The sequence below is a fragment of the Leopardus geoffroyi genome, chromosome A3 (assembly GCF_018350155.1).
Source record: "Leopardus geoffroyi isolate Oge1 chromosome A3, O.geoffroyi_Oge1_pat1.0, whole genome shotgun sequence".
In the NCBI taxonomy this organism is placed as follows: domain Eukaryota; kingdom Metazoa; phylum Chordata; class Mammalia; order Carnivora; family Felidae; genus Leopardus; species Leopardus geoffroyi.
This window is the reverse complement of record NC_059336.1, coordinates 36,490,846-36,513,836: the sequence shown is the minus strand read 5'-3', so window position 1 is coordinate 36,513,836 and position 22,991 is coordinate 36,490,846. Positions and strand designations below refer to the sequence as shown.

Genomic DNA, 22,991 nt, shown 5'->3' with positions numbered 1-22,991 from the left:
CACAGCGAGCAGGGATGGAAGCCAACGTCTGGCATTCATTGGTTGCTTGTCCCAGGGCCCATCTCTCAACTCCCCAATGGTGGGTTTCTCATCTGTCCTTCAGGACTGTTTGGGAAATTTAAGTGCAATAAGGTGTGTGAAGCACACTTTACAAAGTGGGAAGTTCTAAGCACATTTTCTTGACATTCCTGTAAAAGAAAACCTGGTACCTACAGAGAACATAAATAGATTTTGAGAAGGCAAGGATGCTTTACATTTTTAAAGAACTTACACGATTAAAGTCCTTTCCCCTATATCTACTGAGTTATTTGGCAGGCAGGTATCATCCCTATTTGACAGACAAGAAGAATGAGACCCAAGAGACTAAATGTCTAAGCCCACACATTTAGCTAGGGGCAGAAGTGTGTCGAGAAGGCTTGGCCCTCTGTGCAGTGCTCTTTCCACTGTGCTCAGTGGTTCCTCTGCCATCACAGTCAAAGATGGGAGTTGTAGAAAGAGTACAGGATGCTAAGTTGGAAGTCCTTGGGTCTAACCCCCTCTCAGTTTCTTCTCTGAAGTAAGATCTGGACAAGCTACCTCCCTGAACATCAGTTTCCTTGTCTAGAAAAGAGGAATGATAATAATATCTCTACAGTGGACACTCATTCCTTTTCTGGAAACAATATTCAGATTTTGTCTCTAGTCCCCGTCCAACGTCCATGCATTTTCAGGAGGCCCTGTCTCCACACCAGGCTCCAGAGGTGGGCCTGTGATCCCATCCAGGTCAAGCAAAGTACTGGATTCATGAACCTCAAAGACATACATGAGCTGAAGGAGCCCTGGGAAGAACCCTGCTCTCTATTCCCATGGACCTGCAGGTACCAGAGCCAACCGCCACATACTGGCTAAGAATGAAGCCAACACTGCGGAAGACAGAGCCAGAAGATGGGAGAAACAGTCCTGATGATATTCTTTGTGCCTCTGATCAGCAAGCCATACCTGAAGTCTGGACTTTTCAGGCACATGAGCCAAAAACCTTCCTTTTTTTGCTAAGCCATTTCGAGTTGGCCTTCCTGTCACTTGAAAACTAAAAGGTTCAAGACTGATACAATCTCTTCTCAGGTTTGTTACATTGAATAAGTTATTGTATGTGACAGCTCTCTGCAAACAATAAGTCTTTCCCAAACAATAAAAGCAGTGTAAAAGTAATATATTGTCAACTTATTTGGGAGGCAAATAAAACATTACAGTATAAACCTAGGCCACTTTCAATTCTTCAAGGCTTTTTTGTAAGGCAAAAAGAAAAGTTATTCCTTTTTTTTTAAGATTTTATTTATTTTAAAGTAATCTCTACATCCAACATGGGGCTTGAACCCACAACCCCGAGATCAAGAGTTGCACGCTCCACTGACTGAGCCAGTCAGGTGCCCCAAGAAAAGTTATTCTTAAACTTTAGTGCGATGTCCAACCATTTTTAGGAGCATAAGCATTCTGAAATGTGACATGCCAGGGAAGGTTGAGTCACTTGCAGAAAAGCAGCCCAGCACAGCATGAATTCTGACAGTGACCACAATCTTAGACCACGATGCACCATGACCATAGAGAAGCCACACATCTTAAAATGAGGAAGAGGTCTCTCTTTCCCAAATTTCACTTCTAATATTTTCTTAAATTATTTGGTAATTAATCAGTTATGGAAGTAAAAAGGGTAAAACAGGTGCAGAGAGTAGTAGCGAACAATTAAAAGAATGTAGAGAGACATATATATACATATTGACTCAAAGGAACTCAGACTAAGAGGTCAAATGGAAGGGGTATCTCATGAATTCCACCGTGAAGTCACGTCATTTTCTCTGAAGATGCTAAGGATGGAAGGCGCCTGTATTGAGACACCACAGGCAAAGCACTCAATATAGGGACCGGCACAAGTGAGTCCTCGTGAGATGCCCAAGATGCGGACGTGACCTTCCCCATTTCAGAGATGAGGAAACTGATGCCTTATGAGGCTAAGTCATCTGTCCAACTCCTACAGTGAGGGACAAGTGTTTCGCTTCATTCTGTTTCTCTGCATCCAGGTCCCTCTTCTGAGCCCTCCACTTCTCTGCCTTCCTGGGAAAGGACAGGTCTCTAAGGGAGAGTGGAGACGTGGGCTTGCTGCAGCCGCTGCCGCCTGAGTCAGCAGCAAACACTCTAGTTTTGTTTTGTTTTTAAATAAAAATTTTGAAGTTTTCTTTGATTCTGAATTGATGACTATGAAACTGTCTTGTGTAGATCTAGGGAAGTACCAATAAATAGTTGCAAAGAATGTTAACCTGAAAATGAAATCAGTGAAAAAAATCAAGGAAGTTCTTTTGCAGGAAGTACACATTTCATAGGGATTTTCCAGTTTACATTCACCTAACCCTCGCGAACCTAAAAATAAATCCTGAACCCCCCTAGGTCCCACTGTTGAGTCTCTGGTGCCTTATAAGCATAATGAAACTTGGAGACTTTAAAGAATTTGTAGGTTTGGGACCTGTGCTTCTTCATGATGGAGGGGGGTGGGGTGGGGATCATTGACCACTCTGAGAAATGAATGAAAGCTATTTAACTTTGACTAGAAAAACATTAAAACACACACACACACACACACACACACACAACTTTTTTTTTTAATTTCAGGGAATTCATGAATCACAGGTTAATAGTGTCCAGTGTAAAAGCGGAAGGGAAATATCTGTGAAAAATGGGAACTTAATGGGAACTACCTCAGGCAGAGATACCCCACCTTTGGGGGTCTCCTAATTCAAAAACACTTCCTCACACAGAGATCTGTGGTTGAAAAATGCCAACACCTGGCAGGAAGGTTGCTAGCCCTTTATTCAGGGTGATGATTGTCTTCCCTAACATCTCCCATGGCTGAGTGTGTGGGGCTGGAGAGGATGGGTAAGGAGGGAGGTGGGTAAGTGTGTATCCAGCCGCGTAGGTGGCAGGGCTGGCCAGAAGACAGCCCACAGTAGCCCTGGTGGCCAGTGGGAAAGAGGCAGAAGAGCCAGAGAGAAGCCATCACAGATGACTGGCTTATTTCAAACTTCTGCTCAGAGCTGGCCCTCTGCCCAGGGACGCACAAGGAAGAGCTCTTCCCATTGCTCTTGAACAGACAGCAAGACCCCCTTTCCAAGACTCCCATCTCATGACAGTAACAGCTTCTGTGAACGAGTCTGGGAACCTCACCCCATTTATGACATGGGTTCCTTGGGAAAATGTGTACTGAATTCTAAATCATCTGCTAACTAAATGAACTTTCTAAACACAATCCACTTGCACATCAAACTCTGTGTGATCACTGTGGGTGTTCAGATGAACATGTGAGCTTTTCAGAATTTGGGCCTGAGAAGTCTGTGGACTCCCAATTCCTGTGTACCTCGGAGAAGTGAGTGGGTCCTTCCTCCAAAGCTGTATCTCCTTGTGGGTCTACTGGCAGCTACTGGAAATGAAAGGTGTTCTAGCTGGTGGTCCCCACCCCTCCTCCTACTCTGGATGTTGGTTAACAGAGCTCCTACTGAAGGTCACCAGTTTACACTCTTATTGTATCCCTCTTTCATCACTGACTTGCTGGCTAAATGAGGGTTTATAACTTAACTTTTTGGTACTTGTTTTTATAGCTGCAAAATGAAGCTGGGCTGTCAAGTGGAGACAAATAAAAAATGAGAGTGCTGAGCTTCTTGGCAAAATACTACGTGCAGATGGATATTACCATTTCTAGCAGGCAGGGTAAGATATATAACAATCTACTAATCTGGTGTTAATGACATTTACATTAACTCCTTTTCGGGGAAGAATGGAAATGATAATATAATTAATACTGCATAAGTACTTTCTAGTTGAGAAGATATTTTTATATTCACTATCTCACTTGATCCTTAGTAAAACTTGGGAAGGCTTGTATAGTAGGCATCACTTTTACCTCTGCTCAAGAAGTCAGGAGCCCAACACTCCGAGAGGCCAAATGATTTGTCCAAGGTCATCCAGGGAGTGAGGAGAGAGGCAGTGGCCAAAGCCAGGCCTTTTAATTTCAAGTGTGATCTCTTTTCTACTTGTTTCATTCCCTGGGTCTGTGCACAGGAAAGGTACTTTGTGGGGAACGAGCACAAAGGATGAGAGGGCTGAGAGACATCCTATCATAACTTATTCTATCCAGCTAGTCTAACTTAGTTATGTCCTACTCCAGCTCATCTGGCCTATCTTATTCTAATTCAGCAGAGGGCAGTTTCCTTAGGGGTGCTGGAGACAGGGGTGCATGAACCATCTCATTCACAAAAACTGGTGGTTAATCATTGGAAAGAACTTTATTATTAGCAAAGGACGATAAAACCTCAGCTTACTGTAACATATAATAAGCAAAGGATAATCTTAAAAAAATGATTTGACTGGAGAAAAATTTATTATTGTGTCACAGTCGAGAAAAACTATTCTAGATAGACCAAACCAATAGAATAGCTCATCCCCACCACCAGCATTTTCACTCAGACATTCCATATAAGGGTGGGCATGTAAGGGCTGCTGTATAGTTTCTGTCTCAATCTAAGCAAAGGGGCCCGTCTGTAGGCCCTGTTGAGGGTGTGGCCCAATATGTTCCTCAACTACCTGTAGATCATGTTCTGGCTCTGAGCACTGGCCACAGGTGACTGGAAAAGGGGGGGCAGAAGGCAAGATGAAGGGCATTGGAGAAGTCCTGCTGCTATAGGTCAAAAGGAGAGACTGGTCCCTGGAGAAGCCTCCTTCTTTTGTGCACCCCCAAAGTGAGGCCCCATTAGTAGAGGCCGACTAAGCATGTTCATCCCTTAAACCTAAAAACCCCAATTATCACAATACTGATCTATATACACAATAAAAACTACCTCACATCACAAATTAAAACAAATCACATAAAAATACAAGGAAATATAAGTAAATGTCTGCCCAACTTTGAAAACCACAATAGCAAGATCACAAAGGCAGAAATTGTTATGGAAACCATAAAATTGAGGACATAGACACCTACCACATAACAGTGTCATATAATTAAAAGGTAAATGATAAACTCACCAAAAGTTACTTTTCTTACTACTTAAAGAATTTTTATATAGTTGGGAGTCTGTGAAATACAAAAATACCAAAAGAAAAATGGACACAAACACGCAATTCACAAATGAATGGGTCTTAGCTAAAATAAGTACATAGTGACCTCAGTTATCAAGTATCAAGAATGGAGGGATACAGACTAGGTCATTAACAGAGGCTGTCTTTAGGTTGGGAGTTGTGGATAATATTTACTTTCTTTGTTTATATTTGGATTCTAGGGTTTTCATACAATGAACATGGACAATTTTGGTAAGCAGTTATTAAGTAAAAAACTAAGTTCAGAACACTGTGGGAAATGTGAAATATGGAAACAACCTCTTCCTCCTCAAGGAACTTTTCCTAGTGCTACAGGAATGTCTGGTTAATGGCTTCTAAGTAATTTACCACTAGCATTGTTCAGGAAATACAATAAGATGAGAAGAATGGATTCTTAAAAAGCTTATGACACATCATGAAAAAACTAGAAAAAACACCCACTACTTATTTAATTTTTTGATACAAAAGGAGAGTTCTTTTCTCAAATGATCTGATTTATACTTATGCAAAGTTTCCTTATAAAAACTTAATTCTGCCAATAAGGGCATAAAGTTAATGCATAATCAAATTTGTTAAGTATTTTATTTCTTCTGAAAACATAAGGCCTAAAATGTTTTGTTATATATTCTTTTATCTTTCCTAAGATAAAATATAACTCTCCCCCCATTTTTTTTTATCACAGCTTTTAAATCTACAAGTGAAGGTCTCTTTTGTGCAAAATTACGGTTTTTCTTTAGCTGCATTTTCATCTGCTTCCTCTGACAGAAATTCAGTGTGAGAAAGGGTTTCTGAGATAATTTGATATCCTCCCCCCTTGACTGAGAGATGAGGGCTAAGGCCCACAGAGGTTCAATTAGGACAGTCAAGCTAAAAATAACCCAGGCTAGCATAGTTTATTACTTCTTTAGACTCGTTCTCATTTCAATTTTACACTCATAAACCAAAAGAGTTCTTTAACATTAAACAGTAGTTTGACTTAAGTGTTCAATTTAGTACTTAAATAGTGTCTCCCGTCAGGACACGCCAGGGATCCTTCCACCCAGCTGATGCTACAGCGAGGGCCTAGCGTGTGTGACTGGGTATGACTGCTGAACCTCGATGGCTTTTGTCACAGCTCAGCCACAACCCCAGTGAAGCATGAGGCAGAGAACTCCAATATCTTGATTATACATACACTCTCAGGCAGCACTGGTATACTAAATGCCATCGTTAATTTCCAAAAGAATCACAGACTTATAGCTTAGGTTTAAGAGTAAGAAAGTAACTCAGAATTTTGGACATTCTTCTGAATAGCAGAGGATCCATTACAGTGCAGAAGGGATACATCTTTAGGTCACCAGGATAACCCTCAGTGCCCCCTATCTGGCAGACTACAAGCTCCTTGAAGGCAGACTACAAACTCTACTTTCTTAGTTTTTCTTTGTTTCCCTAGTGCCTAGCAGACTTCCTGGCATGGAGCCAGCACTCAGCGAATTATGTTAAAGTGAGGTGGTAAGAACAGATGGGAAAGATCTCCAGAGAGTGAGTGTGCCTGTAACCAATGCTCTATGAGATAATAGCTTTGTGCTGACCCTGAAATGTCCCAGATACATACAGAGTTCTACTTACACAATAAAGTCATTACTTTCTAAAGTAATTATTTTGGTGATTATTGGCTATTTTCTCTAATAAAGAAATAGAAAAAATAATAAATAATTTTTAATTTCCCCAAGCCCCAGAGCTTTACATCTGAGGAAAAGGAAAAACAAACAAACAAACAAACAGCCTCTACACAGGGACCTGGTTTTGTAAATATGAAAGAAAATATTGTTGAAATGGGATATAACTGAGTGCAACCAAAATTTACTTTATGTTTTTCATATTGCTAGGAAAATGAAACAAAACAAAACAAAACAAAAGGTAAAAACTCTCAGAACAACTTCCCAGCTCCACTCTTAGCAATAGGCCAAAAACTGAGGCTACAAGGACCTCGAGATTTCTTATGAGAAACTGTAGTAAGAAAAATACAGTGACTCATCCCATAATAATGCCCCTTCTTCCCAAAGTACACATCACAATTCCCACATCCCTGGCATGTGGGCACTTGGTGCAGAACTATTGCAACACGGAGCATCTCGCTGCACCAGTGCCCCTTGGTGGGCGAGAGAGATGCTGATATTAGGGTAACAGACCTCCCTGGTGCTGGGGGAAGGCTATTAGCGGGTGGCATGGTTGCACTCGTTCTGCCTCCCAAAGGAGAAGGCTTACTCCCTTTGTACTGCTTGATCTGGATCAGCAGTTCTTTTGTGTAGCCACCTTTAAGAACTGGGGAGCTGGGTACAGCTTCTGTACAGGATCAAAGAATCCCCTGGCAGAGCAGTTCTGAATAGGCACCCCCAGGATCACCTAACCAACAGTCATTCAGACACTGAGGAACCAAAACAGGGGGGAAAAGATGAAAGAAAAGGAATCTACTACTCACGGCACAAGCAAGGTTCCCAGGCTGTTGCTCGGGTACTGGCTCACTCCCCCATCACTTCTGGGGCCATAGAGAACTAAGTTCAGTGAACAGTTAGAGGAAAATAACTGCTGTTTCTTGACAAAAACGTATCTCTAATACAGTATTTAGGAAGCCAATTTCCCAGGCCTTCCCAGTCAAATAGTCCTGGAGAATAATTACCAAGAGAAATGAGACGGATCCTGCCCTTTGGCGAATATCAGTGTAAACTGATAAAGAATCCAAAGCTTTCTGGAAGTTCAAGGATTATTCACAGAGGAGCCAGATATCACTGGCTTTGGGCATTTGAAGTATATATCAAGGACTATGCACGCCTTCTCTCAGACAGAAGGCAATTCTGGGAAGGAAGGATGGTTTATTGACCCTCAAATGGCTGAGACAGGTGGGCTCCTCAGAGATCAAACATGAATGAGGCTAAAGCTCCAAGGCACATGTGGTGGAGGGACCAAGTTGTCAGCTCGATGGGCAGTGTGCAGGAGGGTCCTTCTCCAGGCCTGGATATTTTACTGTTTCTGGGGGCAACAAGCTTGAGGAAGTGGTGGACGAGAGGCCTGTTAGGAGGGAAGGTGCACAGGTGAGCTGGCCAGCCAGAAGGGATGCACAGAGCCTATGTCCAGGGAGGGAGCTGTGTAGTGCTGCTGAGCGTTAGCAGACTCCCACGTGTGTGGCTGGGACAGGGTGTATGTGAAGGCACAGAGGTGGGGAAAAGAGCAGCTGAAGAGACAGAGACTGACCACGTCTAAAGAGAGTCACTGAAAACAATGAACGACCCTCATGATATAAATGTACTTGTCTTTATAAGCCGTTTTGGTTAACTCTGATAGTGTTATCACTAAACGTCAGAACATTCTGAAGAGAAGAAAATTGAACTGGCTTGCGTAAAAGGCTCAGACTAGACTAGTCAACTTTTCAGAATGAAAATGCTTAACCTTTAGGAAGTCCTCCAGATTATAGGATTTATTTGACAGCAGCTATAGCAAAATCAGGATCTGTATAAATACCGGTGCCCCAAAGGAGGATAACATTTCATTTGTATTGAGATATTTTAATTCACCCTTAATAATTTAAGATATTACGTATTAATATTACATATCATATAAGATCTAATTTCTTCTTTTTTCCATCTGAAGCAATAACACTTCCTGGTACAGTTAATTGTTGTTTTCTTAAACCAAAGATCAATTTCTTCATTGCTCTGAGAATCAGTTAAGTTATATTATATTAATTTGCCAACAGCATTACTATTTTTGTATTTATTAACTTACTGAGATAACTCTAACATCCTGGAAAAATCTCAAAGAATACACTTTTAATTCTCTTCAACAAATTTGCTTCATTTATGTCATTTAATTGACAGATGAAGAAATAAGGGTCCCACTGGTTTTTCCAAAAGGCTCATCTCCAAATAAAAGCATTTCTGCTCTTTACTTTTCCTAGGTCTCTAATTCACCCTTCTAGTCTCCATCCGTTTATTTCAGATGAGGTAAGAAGCTGGTTTTAGACCACGTGGGCCAAATGTCACATTTCATATGGATTAAAAAATAATAAACATAAGGGGTAATCTAATATTCCCATAAATTATTTTAGAAGCATCATAATCCTGTCACATTTCATGTCCAGGTTTCATGTCTCCTAGTTTTTTCTTCTTTGTTAAAGTTCAAGTGATATATCCAAAAATATGAAAAAAAAGTTTGCACCGAGGTAAGTTCAGAGAGAATGGACTGTGGCTGCAATGACACACACACACACACACCCTCCAAGGAGACTCTCTCAAAGGCATATGTTAAGTTTACAAGGCACAGCTATAAGTTACAACATGAAGGGGGAGTTTTCTGTATCTATTTATCTGAAGAGAGAACTCCAATGAAACACAAACGAAACAGGCAGGACCTGATGGAGCTTGAGACTTAGCCTGAGAAAGGAGAGAGAAAACAAACCCTATCGGCAAAGAAACAACACACTGGGGAAAAGTATGATTCTCATGAAAATGTCAGTGATTCACCATGGAATAAAATTCAAAGCCGCTGACCCCAATGAAAGCTTCCAGTGGAAACATGTGGATTTTCCTTCATTTCATTGAAAGACCTTGCTTTATCTCATTTGAACATTATCATAAGCACCATCCCAGATTTTGTGATATGTTCCTTTCTCATTAAAACTGATACAAAAAAAAATGATATTAAAAGATATGGCTGATAAACTGAATTTTCAAGGGGACTTCAGGAGGAAAAAAACAAGAAACCAAAACAAAATAAACAAAACACATCAGTTAATATTATCATGCAAAAGAGGTAGGACATTTTTGGTCCCTTAAAACATTCATTGGGTGCTCAATGAATGGCCCAAGGATAACAGAAGACAATATTTTTTTCTATTTTTACAGTAAGTTTTAAGCAAATTTATTTATAGAATTTTTTTGTACATACCAATTCTTCATTCTGACTTGCCATAAGATCACGACTGAATGAAAGTTGACTTACACAGACCACAAATCTGTCAGGAAATACACGGAGCTCTGCACAAAATGAACAAAATCAAGTTACTAAAGGCATCAAAAATCTCTGAACACAGAAATGCTTGTTCTCAGATTTTTAAGTTACAGCTAAAATATGTATATACATAAGACACATGTCTCCTCTCCTCGTCTCCTTTCAGTATTTGCCATCAGGAGGGCAGAGCAAGCACAGAGCTCTAGGGAGCAGCCAGGAGGTTGCAGATAGGTCCGCCTGAGCCCCTGGACCATTAGATTATATCCCATGAAACCCCCAGGCAGGGAAGGGCCCTTGCAGCCTTCCCTCTGTGACAGTTGGCTGTTTTCTGACCAGAACTCACATTTGGGAAATAGGATCAACGTTTCCTAACGAGTGTGCAGAATTATACAGAAAGAGGAAGACTATGGGATAAAATCTGAAAACGTGACTCATCAATGTTCTCACTAGTTAGTTTACTTATCATCTCTTTAGTCAACTGGTCATAGATGGGTCCGCTACGCTGGAGGGCAAATGCCCAATATGAATCAGGCAATGAAAGGAGAAGTGTCATTAATATGAATAATAATAAGGAAATAGTAAAATATGCAAGAGCAAAGATGATATAATTACACCTCAGTCACATTACTCTATTATTACAACTTCTTTTATTTTATTTTTTTCTAACATTTATTTGTTTTTGAGAGAGAGAGAGACAGAGTGCAAGGAGGAGAGGGAGTCACAGAATCTGAAGCAGGCTCCAGGCTCTGAGCTGTCAGCACAGAGCCCTACGCAGGGCAGAACTCACAAATTGTGAGATCATGACCTGAGCCGAAGTCAGTCACCCAACTGACTGAGTCACCCGGGTGCCCCTATTATTACAACTTCTTAAAGCAAGAAGTGCTGGGTTGGGGGGAGGGCTGCAGGAGTCTCAGAGCTGGACACCCCAATATTCAATGAAATAAGAATATAAGATGGTAAATGGCATCTGTATCTCTCCTCCTCTCATCTGTCTGTCCATCCATTCATGAATTCACTTATGTATGCAGCCTCCACCTATGTCTGGAGTGGTGTTTAGCTGATGCTAATAGTATATATTCTGGGTGGGAGGTAAGGATCTTCTCCTTTCTTTATACTTGGTTGTATTGCTTTCATATTTTTCATAATACTTATATATCATATTTATAACACAAAGACATTTTTCTAAAAGAGAAAACTTCCCTCTTAGATACGACCAACATTTTTAAAGAGGGATATTATGAATCAAGTAAGTGAAGCTTTTCACATACTTTGCTCATTTCCAACAATGAATGACAACGTGAGGGACTGACTGATAGAAGCCAAGCATGAAGGTAGTGGTTACATATACACACAACTTAAACACAGTTAACACCACACTACCTGGCTAGGTTAAATTACACCAAAGGCCTAATGAGTTGATGTTTTAGTAATAGCCATCTCCTTACCTCTCCCCTGGACCACTGCTGTCTCCTTGGTGATCACTCTTCCCTATTCTAATTCATCCTACTCAGTGCAAGCAGGTTAACAGTTCTAAAAAAATATTTCCACTTATCCTGCTCAAAACCCCATTGTGGATCCTCAGTACCCATCACATGATGTGCAAACTTCAAAGCCCTCCATGAGTGGGGTCTAACCTGTCCTTCTGGTCTCACTCCCACTAGTCCTCCTCATGTAGAAATCTCCATTTCAGAGGGCCTGAGTGTGTTGAAACTTCGACCCCTCTTAGATGTTCTATCTCGTAAGAGACTAGGGATAGACTTAAAAACAAACAAAAAATAATAATAATAAAGTCATTAATATTTATTCATTAATTCTTAAAATTTCTTATTGAAGTAAGTGATAAGTAGTCTGCTTCCCACTTTCTGGAAGGGGGAACTAAGCCCCGCCAGCCAAAAATCATGACATTGAAATACTAGCTGATCAGAATTTAAATTAAAAATGATCAGTTCTGGGGTGCCTGGGTGGCTCAGTCGGTTAAGCATCCGACTTCGGGTCAGGTCATGATCTCGCGATTTATGAGTTCGAGCCCTGCGTCGGGCTCTGTTCTGACAGCTCAGAGCCTGGAGCCTGCTTTGGATTCTGTGTCTCCTCCTCTCTCTGCCCCTCCCACGCTCATGCTCTGTCTCTCTCTGTCTCTCGATAATAAATGTTTAAAAAATTTTTTTTTTAAATAAAAATGATCAGTTCTATTCAATAATTTCTCTGTTTTGTCCTTCCATTTCTTTCTCTGAAAAGTAACAATACTAGAATGATGAATTTTGAACATTTTGGAGCCAGGTATTATATAAACAGAAAGCAACCTCTGTACACTTCTTCTTTGCTTAAGTCATAACTGAAACTTTTATCATTTTAATATTTAAATAAAGATTTAGGCAATAGCAATCTTTACCATACAGATAGCCTTCATTTTAACAGACAGATACCAGGTTAAGTGCTTATTTTACTAAGAGAATTGAACAAAGTGAAAAGCCCTATATATTTGAGTGACACTTAAAGTTTAAAAAGTGTAGATAATTGTGAAGATTCCAAGAGCAAGCCTCCATACAGTTTATTTTCAAAGTCCTTGTTTCATATCTTATATATTAAAGTCATCCAAGGAAGTTCAGTTAGAGTTTCTTTCCAATGTTCAGATCAGCTTGGAGAATTGTCATTAGCATCTGACTTTATTGTTGTTGGCTGGACGTGTTTGACATCATTTCCTCAGCAGACATCTTGACTTGGGGAAAGGAGGGGGGAAGCCGGCCTTGTCACACACCTAAGAAAGGCTCTGACAGCTCTGGGCTGGGAAAGCATTTTCTCGTGTACACGCTTGCTCTGTATCCCAGGGACTTGGTGTGCATAAAGATGAAGTGATTCATGGTGTAACTGCCTGTCAAATCATTCTGGAAGCTCAATGAAAGTGCTGAGATGCAGCAGGAAAGTAAAGCCTGATGTGGCCCAGCTCACAGTTCTCAGGCAGGCAGTAAAACAGTGAAAATTGAAAAAAAAAAAAATCACAAATGTTTAGAAATACTCTCAATCAGTATCTCAATTTTACAAAGGCAACGAAGAAAGTTGTAATATTCATTCCTTAATTTTCATTCCTTCTCTAGGACAAGCTAATAGTGCAAAATGCTTGACAATCTAAGATATCAGCTTCTTACCAGTATTCTGTGAACTCCTGAAACAGTGGAGGCGTATCCCTCTCTTGAGGAAATAGGCTGTGATTTGAAAGCCATAACCTATAAGGTAAAAGAGGGTATCATTAGATTACAAGTTTGTTTGCCACTAAATCCCACAGCCCTCCCTGGTGCCTACCATGTAGTATGTGTTCAATAATTATTTAACAAATGAAAGATTAAAAAGAATCAATAGAGGGATTCACATGAGAGAAAGGGGTAAATATTACACTATGAGCTCTTCTAGGAGGACTGGCCAGAACACCTGGTTGGGATTGTCTCCAGTGCCTTAAGTGGCTCAGTTACTTTATCTGTTACAATGAATTCAACCAAGAATTCTCTACCCAGCAAGATTATCATTCCAAACTGTAGGAGAGATTAAGAGCTTTCCAGAAAAGCAAAAGCTAAAAGAATTCATCACCCCTAAACCAGCCGTACAAGAAATGCTAACAGGCCTTCTTTAAGCCCAAGAGAAATGGCACTATTAATTATAACAACAACAAAAAACATATATTAAAGTAAAAATCTCACTGGAAAAGTAAAATATATAACACAGGTAGTGGAGCAAGCACTTACAAAGCAAGCATGAAGGTTAAAAGACAAAGGTAGTAAATTTCCCTCAAATTACAATAATTAGTTACAGGCAGCAGAAAATGTAAAGATGTAAAATGTGTCATCAAAAATATAAAACATGGGAAAGGAGTAATATGGTAAAGTTTTGGAACGTATTTAAAATTAAGTTGCTATCAACTTAAAACAGACTGCTATTTACATATGATATTTTATGTGAACCTTGTGGTAACCATGAGGAAAAAATACATAATAAATACAAAAAGAAAATGATTAAAGAATCTAAAGATAACACTAAAGAAAGCCATCAAACCAAAAAAGAAGAGAGAAAGAGAAGAAAGGAATAGAGAGGAACTACAAAAACAACAAGAAAATAATTAACAAAATGGCAATAAGCATATACTTATCAATAATTACTTTAAATGTAAATGGTCTAAAATCACCAGTCAAAAGACACAGAGTGCTAAATGGATAACAAACAAACAAACAATCAAAAAACAACAAGACCCATCTATATGCGCCTACAAGATATTCACTTCAGAAGTAAGAACACAGACTGAAAGTGAGGGATGGAAAAAGGTATTCCAGGCAAATGGAAATGAAAAGAACGCTGGAGTAGGTATACTCAGATAAAACAACATAAACTTTAAAACAAAGACTGTAATAAAAAACAAAAGAAGGCATTACATAAAGATGTCAATCCAACAAGAAAATGTAACATTTATAAATATATATGCACCATATAAAGCAAACACTAACAGACCTAAAGGGAGAAATTGAAACCAATACAGTAATACCAGGAGACTTTAATACCCCACTTTCATCAATGGATAGATCATCCAGACAACATCAACAAAAAATTAAAACAGAAACATCAGCTTTAAATAACACGTTAGACCAGACAGACTTAATAGATATATACACTCTATCCAAAAGAATACACATTCTTCTCAAGCGATCATGGAACATACTCCAGGACAGATCACAAGTTGGGCCACAAAACAAATCTCAATAATTTCAAGAAAACTGAAATCATATCAAGCATCTCTTCCAACCACAATGGTATAAAACTAGAAATTCATTAGAAGAAATAAGAAAAAATATAAAGATTAAACAACCAATGGGTCATTGAAGGAACCAAAGGGGAAATTAAAAAATAATCTACAACCAGTGAAAATAAAAACATGACATACCAAAATACACAGGATGCAGCAAACGCAGTTCCATGAGGGAAATTCATACCTCAAGAAATAAACAAACAACTCAAATAAACAATCTAGCTCTGCAACTAAAGAATTAGGAAAGAAGAACAAGCAAGACCCTAAATTTACAGAAGAAAGGAAATAATGATGACTAGAAGAGAAATAGACACTAAAAAGACAATAGAAAAAAATCAATGAAGAAAGAGCTAGTTCTTTGAAAAGATAAATGATACTGAAAAATCTTAGCTAGACTTGCCAAGAAAAAAGACAGAAGAGAACTCAAATAAAATCAGAGATGTTACAACCAATACCGCAGAAATACAAAGGGTTGTAAGAAACTGCTATGAAAAATTATATGCCAAAAAACTGTACAACCTTGAAGAAATGAATAAATTCCTAGAAACCTACAATCTCCCAAGATTGCATAATGAAGAAATAGAAAATCTAAATACACCAATTACTAGTAAGGAGATTGAAAGCGTACTGAAAAACCTCCCAACAACAGAAGTCCAGGACCAGATGGCTTCACTGGAGAATTCTACTAAACATTCAAAGAAAATTTAACACCTATCCTTTTCAACTCTTCCAAAAACTGAAGGAGGGAAAGCTTCCAAACATATTTTACAAGGTGAGCATTACCCTGATACCAAAACCAGAGCAAGGGCTCCACAAAAAAAGAAAATTAAAAGCAATATCCTTGGGGTGCCAAAGGTGGCTCAGTCAGTTGAGCATCCAACTCTTGATTTTGGTTCAGGTCAAGATCCCAGGGTTGTGGGATGGAGCCCCGCATTGGGTTCTGCACTAAGCAAAGATCCTGCTTGGGATTCTCTCTCTCTCTCTCTCTCTCTCTCTCTCTCTCTCTCTCTCTCCCTCTGCCCCTCTCCCCTAAGGCATGCACATTCTCTCTCTAACAAAACCCTCAATATCCTTGATGAACATAGATCCCCAAATCCACAACAAATATTAGCAAAACAAATCCAACAATACATTAAAAGAATCATACACCATGATCAAGTGAGATTTATTCCAGTGATGCCAGGATGGTCCAACATCTGCAAATCAATCAACACTGAACATCACATTAACAAAATTAAAGATAAAATCACACAATCATCTCAATAGATGTGGGGAAAAAGAATATCTGACAAAATGCAACACCCATCTAGGATAAAAACTCTCAATAAGTGGGTATGGAGGAAATATACCTCAGTGTAATCAAAACCACATATGACAATCCTATAGCTAACATCACACTTAATGGTGAAAAGCTGAAAGCTCTACATCAGAACGAAGACAAAGATGCCCACCCTCACCACTTTTATTCAACATAGGCTCAGAAGTCCTAGCCATAGCAATTAGGGAAGAAAAATAAATAAAAGGCATCCAAATCAGAAAAGAGGTAAAACTGTCTCTATTTGTAGATGACATGATACTATATATAGAAAACTCTAAAGAATTCACCAAAAAAACCTGTTAGAACCAATGAATTCATTCAAGTTGCAGGACACAAAATCAATATACAAAAATCTGTGGTATTTCTATACATAACTAACGAAACATTAGAAAAAGAAATTTAGAAAACAATCCCATTTACAACTGCATCAGAAAAAGAGTAAAATACTTAGTAATAAATTTAACTAAGGAGATGAAAGACTTGAACACTGATAACTATAAGACACTGACAAAAGAAATTGAAGAAGATACAAATAAATGGAAAAATATTCTGTGTTCATGGATTGGAATTAATATGGTGAAAATGTCTATACTACCCAACATAATCTACAGATTAATGGCAACACCTATCAAAATTCCAGTGGCATACTTCACAGAACTAGAATAAACAATTCCAAAATTTGTATGGAACCAAAAAAGATGCCAAACAGCCAAAGTAATCTTGAGAAAGAAGAAAAAAGCTGGAGGTATCACACTTTCTGATTTCAAACTATACTACAAAGCTGTAGTAAATCAAAACATTATGGTATCAGTACAAAAACAGACACACAGACCAATGAAACAGAATAGAGAGCCCAGAAATAACCCACACATATATGGACAGTTAGTCTATGACAAACAAGCCAAGGACATACAATAGAGAAAGGATGGTCTCTTCAGTAATGATGTTGGAAAAATCAGACAGCCACATGCGAAAGAATAAAACTAGACCACTATTTTATACCATGCACAAAAATTAACTCAAAATGCATTAAATACTTGAATGTTAAGACCTGAAACCATAAAATGCCTTGAAGAAAATATAAACTCCTTGACATCAGTCTTAGCAACATCCTTGTGGATCTGACTACAAAGACAAGGGAAACAAAAGTGAAAGTACACAAATAGGGCTACATCAAGCTTAAAACCTTCTACCCAACAAAGGAACCATCAACAAAATGAACAGGCAACCCACTAAATGGAAGCAGATTTTTGCAAACTATATATCTGAAAAGGAGTTAATATCCAAAATACATAAAGAATTCATACAACTTGACAACAACAAATCAACCAACCTGAGTTAAAAATGGGCAGAAGATTTGAATCAACATTTCTCCAAAGAAGATATACAGATGACCAACAGGCACATGCAAAGGTGCTCAACACCAATTATTAGGAAAATGCATATTAAAACCACAATAAGAAAACACCTCACATCTGTTAGAATGGCTACTAAAAAACAAACAAACGAACAAAAACAAGAAATTACAAATGTTAGTGAGGATGTGGAGAAAATGGATACTTTGTGCACTGTTGGTGAGAATGTAAACTGGTGTAGCCACTATGGAAATTATAGTGGCCTCAAAAAATTAAGAACAGAACTACTGTATGACCCCTCAATTCCACTCTGAAATATTTATCCAAAGAATATGAAAACTAATTCAAAAAGATACATGCACCACTATGTTTACTGCAGCATTACTTACAATAGCCAAGATATGGAAACAGTCTACCTGCTTATTGATGGATGGATAAAGAGGATGTGGTACATTTATACAATGGACTACTCAAACATAAAAAATAATGAAATCTTGCCATTTACGACAACACAGGTGGACCTTGAAGATATTAGGCTAAATGAAGTAAGGCAGAGAAAGACAAATACTGTATTATTTCACTCATACATGGAGTCTGAAAAACCAAACAAATGAACAAACAAAACAACAAGAGTAGTGGTTATGGGGTGGAGTGGGGGAGTGAAATGGGTCAAGAGGGTTAACTAGACAGTGACAGATGTTAAACAAACTTCGTAGTGTATACAGATGTCGAGTTATAAAGATGTACACCTGAAACTTACATTTAAAGGGAACGGGGCATAGTCATGGTGAAATACTACCCTATCCCTAAAATGTATAAACTACAACTACAGGCGATATCAGAAAAAAAAATCTCAAAAAAAAATGTCAAGTAAAGGAGACTGGTACAAAGGAGTATATTCCATATGAAAATGGAGACATTACCATTCATCTTATAGGGTAGCAACAGAATTTCACAAAAAGTACCAGCACAGTTCCTTCTTCTCTCTCTGCTTTCCTCCCTCCCTCCTCTCTTCCTTCCCTTCCACCCACCTCCAGGTATAAACTACTCTGTTGATGACTTTCTTAAAAACATTAAGTAAAACTGTCCTACCAAAGAGGGTAAGCATCTCCAGGTTGTAAAACAACCTCAGAGACAGTATTATATCCATGAAATTGAAAGGGCCAGGTGTTATAAGAGGTGATCTCCAGGACCTTCAGATTTTTCAAAGTCCATGGTTATAATTGTTTTTGAAATAACTTTTATTTTAAAAAAATGCAAAGAAATTCCCACTTTTACATTCAGTAGACTTCTCACAACCCTGTAGAAGATCCAGAACATCAGTGACTGCAGATTTGATGTCTGTCTACACAAGCTACAGCTTTGACAGCACAACTGCTTTAGTCATGGGGATTGTGAAATAAGAGTGACGTCTATGATAGCATAATCTCCAGATTTACAGAGATGAAATATATTTTTTCCTAAAACACTTGAAACAGATTGCATTTTGGTCATGTGCCTTTCTTCTGCTTAAAACGTCAAACAAAATATGTACACCACAGGCATTATTCTGAGTGCTTTAAAACAAATCCTTTATTCCTTAGGTCAGTGAGAGAGTAGAAGTGATTTGCACATCTGTTTATCTGTCCTACTGCTGTGGGGGGGCTGGTGGAGATTGTAAGAAAGGATCTATGAATACAGACAGAAAAATATTAGAGTGATTTTGAAGGTAATGATTTATAATGTCAGTCTTCCAAAGGTGTGAATAACAATAAAATGCAGTATGTAAGTCATTCTGCCTTTGCTGGTAACACTTACAGCTCTAGGTGATTAAGACTCGGATTTTCAAAAATCTTTTCCCTGTACAAAATATCCAGCAATAGAATGTTATTATCAGGAAGGGGCTAAATCTGAAGTCGACTATGAAAACTACAGCTCCAATTCAGGAAGCATGGTATCTGGAGATACCTTGGGTGATAAAGAAATCTTACTTGGCCAGTTAAGCAACAGTCTCAATATGACATGTTTCCCTACAGAAAGAGAGCAGTATGGGGCGACTGGGTGGCTCAGTTGGTTAAGCGTCCGACTTCGGCTCAAGTCATGATCTCGTGATCTGTGAGTTCGAGCCCCGCATCGGGCTCTGGGCTGACAGCTCAGAACCTGGAGACTGCTTCGGATTCTGTGTCTCCCTCTCTCTCTGCCCCTCCCCCACTTGTGCTCTGTCTCTCTCTGTCTACCAAAAATAAATAAATGTAAAAAAATTAAAAAAAAGAAAAAAAAGAAAAAGAGAGCAGTATAAGAAAATTCTAAGTGATTTATGACTGAAATTACTAGGAGAACTGAGTATCTCCTATCCATCCCACCCCCCAGAATAGGATTATGCTAAAGAGAATCATTCCTAAACTGGGGACTTGTTATGATTTCAATGAATACCCCCCACCATGGCATCGACAAGAGAAATGGCAAACTTAACATGTAAAAAAGATTTTCACCTGCTTAATCCAAATTCCACTGGCCATAGGAAACTTTATTGTTTAAAGAGAACTTGAGGAGAGATTAAACACAAAAGATTCAGTTCTTATGGCAAACTAATTTTGATATATAAACAGAGAAAGTCACTGCCACTGAAATATACTGCCTCGAAATGCTTACAGAGATGTATTTCATTTATCCATAGATAGCAGGCAGTGATAAAGACTACATTCTTATCTTTGCTCTTTAATGTAATTAACTTCACAGAGTTCAGCAGGCCACTGAGATTTCGTCCTTATTCAGAGCTAAAGCAAAGTTCCACTATTCTCTACAATCAAACAGCAACTTGGCAAAGAATCCAGGAGGCCCTTTGCTTTTCCCTTCTCCGGGCCTAAACCGCAAGCTTGCTAACACTGGTGTTCTAAATGCACAGAACTGGAGTCAGTAGGAGACTCGGGTTGGGGGACAAAAATGGAAATAGTAAAGTGAGAATCTTTTCACTCGAAAACTACCTGACAATGGCATTCTGAGATTCTGAGGCACTTGTAAATCACATTTAAGTATGTCTGTTTTCTTGCCAGCTATTGTGGTCCTCCTAAATCTGAGAAGACTGTCTTTAGACACAGGAAGAGACTAGGACTTAGAAGGAAAATTCTGTTGTGGAATCATCTTTCTACCAGGAGTCTTCAGATATGTGTATTTCTAGACATAATCTATATTTCTGCACTGCTTAATGTCATTTGACATCCAGTACTAACAAGAGTCTACCTTCTCCCCTGGCCTCCAAGCAGCCCCCAAAGTCTCCAGTTTATGCCTCTGGCATTCCAAACGTTGTAAAGAGCTGCTGCTTTATCTTCGCACAGACCTCCCAACCTCCGATGGGGCTCGAAATGATGATCTGTTACCACATTAACAATCTTCTGACTCACCTGGTAGTTCATCAAAGAGAATTAAGTCTCTAAGAAAAGGAGGAGGGGTAGGGACTCGGTAATATTAATGAGAGAAAGGGTAGTCCATGTTTTAAGGACAAATCAGAGTTCTACTATTTTATTGCATATTCTGTCTAAATAAACTGCTCCAAAATGGCTTTATTAGAAATTCAGAGACTTCATGAATAGAAAGGGGAAAACAACAACAAAAAAATCAAATACGGGTTGAACAAATTCCACCCTGGCTTAGCAGGGCGGTAGATTAGTTTTAAGTAGTACCGTGTTGTAGTGAGTAATAGTTTTTAAAGGAGTGCTTGTGTATTTGGGTTGTTCTATTTCATAGTCCCAAGACACTGAGAACAAATATCCAACATGGAGTTTTTACTGTAAAACTATCCAGCTTCACTTGTTTTCCAAGAGACTCATAGCCAAGGTGATGTGAACTTCCCCTATGCTGTCAAGGCAAGTCCGTGGTATAGCATATCACAATGAGAAGCCCTCTCCCACAGCTCTTCTGAGACCACGTGGAGCCTGGGAAAATGCCTCCAAGTGGCCTGCTGAGCCATCAGGACTGCAGGACAGGTAAGCACTGCTTCCTAGCTGGCCCCACCCAACACAGCCTGGCTCTCCTCCAGCCAAGCCTTGTCCCAAACAAGGCAACCTCAAAGTAGTAAGACCTATTTTGTCCCATAATACTTCTTTCCCTGAGATGACCTCTTCATTATCAGTAACATCACTGACAATGACGAAAAATGTCAAACATCCAGAAAAGTAGAAAAACAGTGCCATGACCCCACAAACCCCGCCATCCAAACTCAATAATGGTTAATATTCTGTCATGTTTCAAATACATATTTGGTAAACCATTTCAAAATACATTAGATGTCATGACACTTTACTCCTAAATATGTGAGCACAGACTCACATATAACAAGACATCCTCCTATATCACCAAGATAGTATGATCAAAACTGAGCATGACATTATTGGTCTGTCAAATAACCAGTCCATACTCAAATTTCCCAAACTATCCCCAAAATGTGTATCAATGAACCTCCTCTTGAATTAGAATCCAACCAAAGATCATGCATTGCATTTGGTTATGTCTCTTACATTCCTGTAATCTAGAATAATGTCTCCCTTCCTTTTATTCTTAATTAAGACCTTTTAAAGGGATCAGGCTAGTTGTCCTGTAGAGTGACCTCCATTCAGAATTTGCAGTTAAAAAAAATAAGATCTCAGTTGCCTAAATACAAATTTTCAACCTGCATGCTCTTTTACAATGCCAGCCCTTTATTAGTTTTGACAGCTTCCTTTAAGTTCTGCAGGAAAGAGCAGGTTCAAACTAACACTGTAATTATAATTCAAAGTCTGGAACACAGATGACTTGAAGATTTAGTCCTAAAGATAATTTCAAAGAAGTGAGATCTTAAATTTATAAACACTTAAATTTTTAGCAAAGGTAAGCAGGTGGGGTAGTGGTCTCATTCTTGTTCTAAGAAAGGGCACTTTGTGACGATCAGATGACTGTGTGCTGACCTGGAAGCAGCTCCACACTATGTACCAGTTCAGACTTGTGACTGTTTCCAGTCTGAGGTCATGAGTCAGCTCTCATTCTCCATCTGAAGACCTGGTGAGATTTAATAAGAGGGTAGGAAGAAAGGGGCTGATAGCTACTGAGTACTGACAATGTCTTTGTCCATGCTAGACTAGACCAGGAACACATACAGCCATTTTAAAAAATGAAGAATATGTGTGTTTTAAAGCTATTTCATTCAGGAAAAAATGAATTATAACTCATTACTTCTGAAACTGTCCATTCAGTAAGTCACATCTGTCCTTATAAGATGGCCAAGGGTAGAGAAATCACAAGTGTGATATCATCACTTAGAACATATACAGGGAGGTTGGGTGTGAGATGGAGACTTTGGAAAAGCCCTTATGGGGCCCTTTGAAACATGTTATAGGCCTAAGTGTGATCTTCACCATTGTTGGTGATGGGTGGGGTTGGGGACAGGGGTTGCTCTGTGGGAACCAAAAAACAAGTC

General features: G+C 39.0%; 1 protein-coding gene across 1 annotated transcript in view; it reads right to left on the bottom strand.

The window, feature by feature from the left end:
* The window catches only part of LOC123580509 (SLX4 interacting protein), a 178,830-nt gene that overhangs the window by 10,274 nt on the left and 145,565 nt on the right, over positions 1-22,991 (bottom strand). Inside the window, exons 5-6 of the mRNA XM_045445320.1 lie at positions 13,248-13,325; positions 10,042-10,130 (exon numbers count right to left, since the gene is read on the bottom strand). Of these exons, the coding sequence (XP_045301276.1) occupies positions 10,042-10,130; positions 13,248-13,325 (167 nt within the window). The remainder of the gene's footprint in view (positions 1-10,041; positions 10,131-13,247; positions 13,326-22,991) is intronic.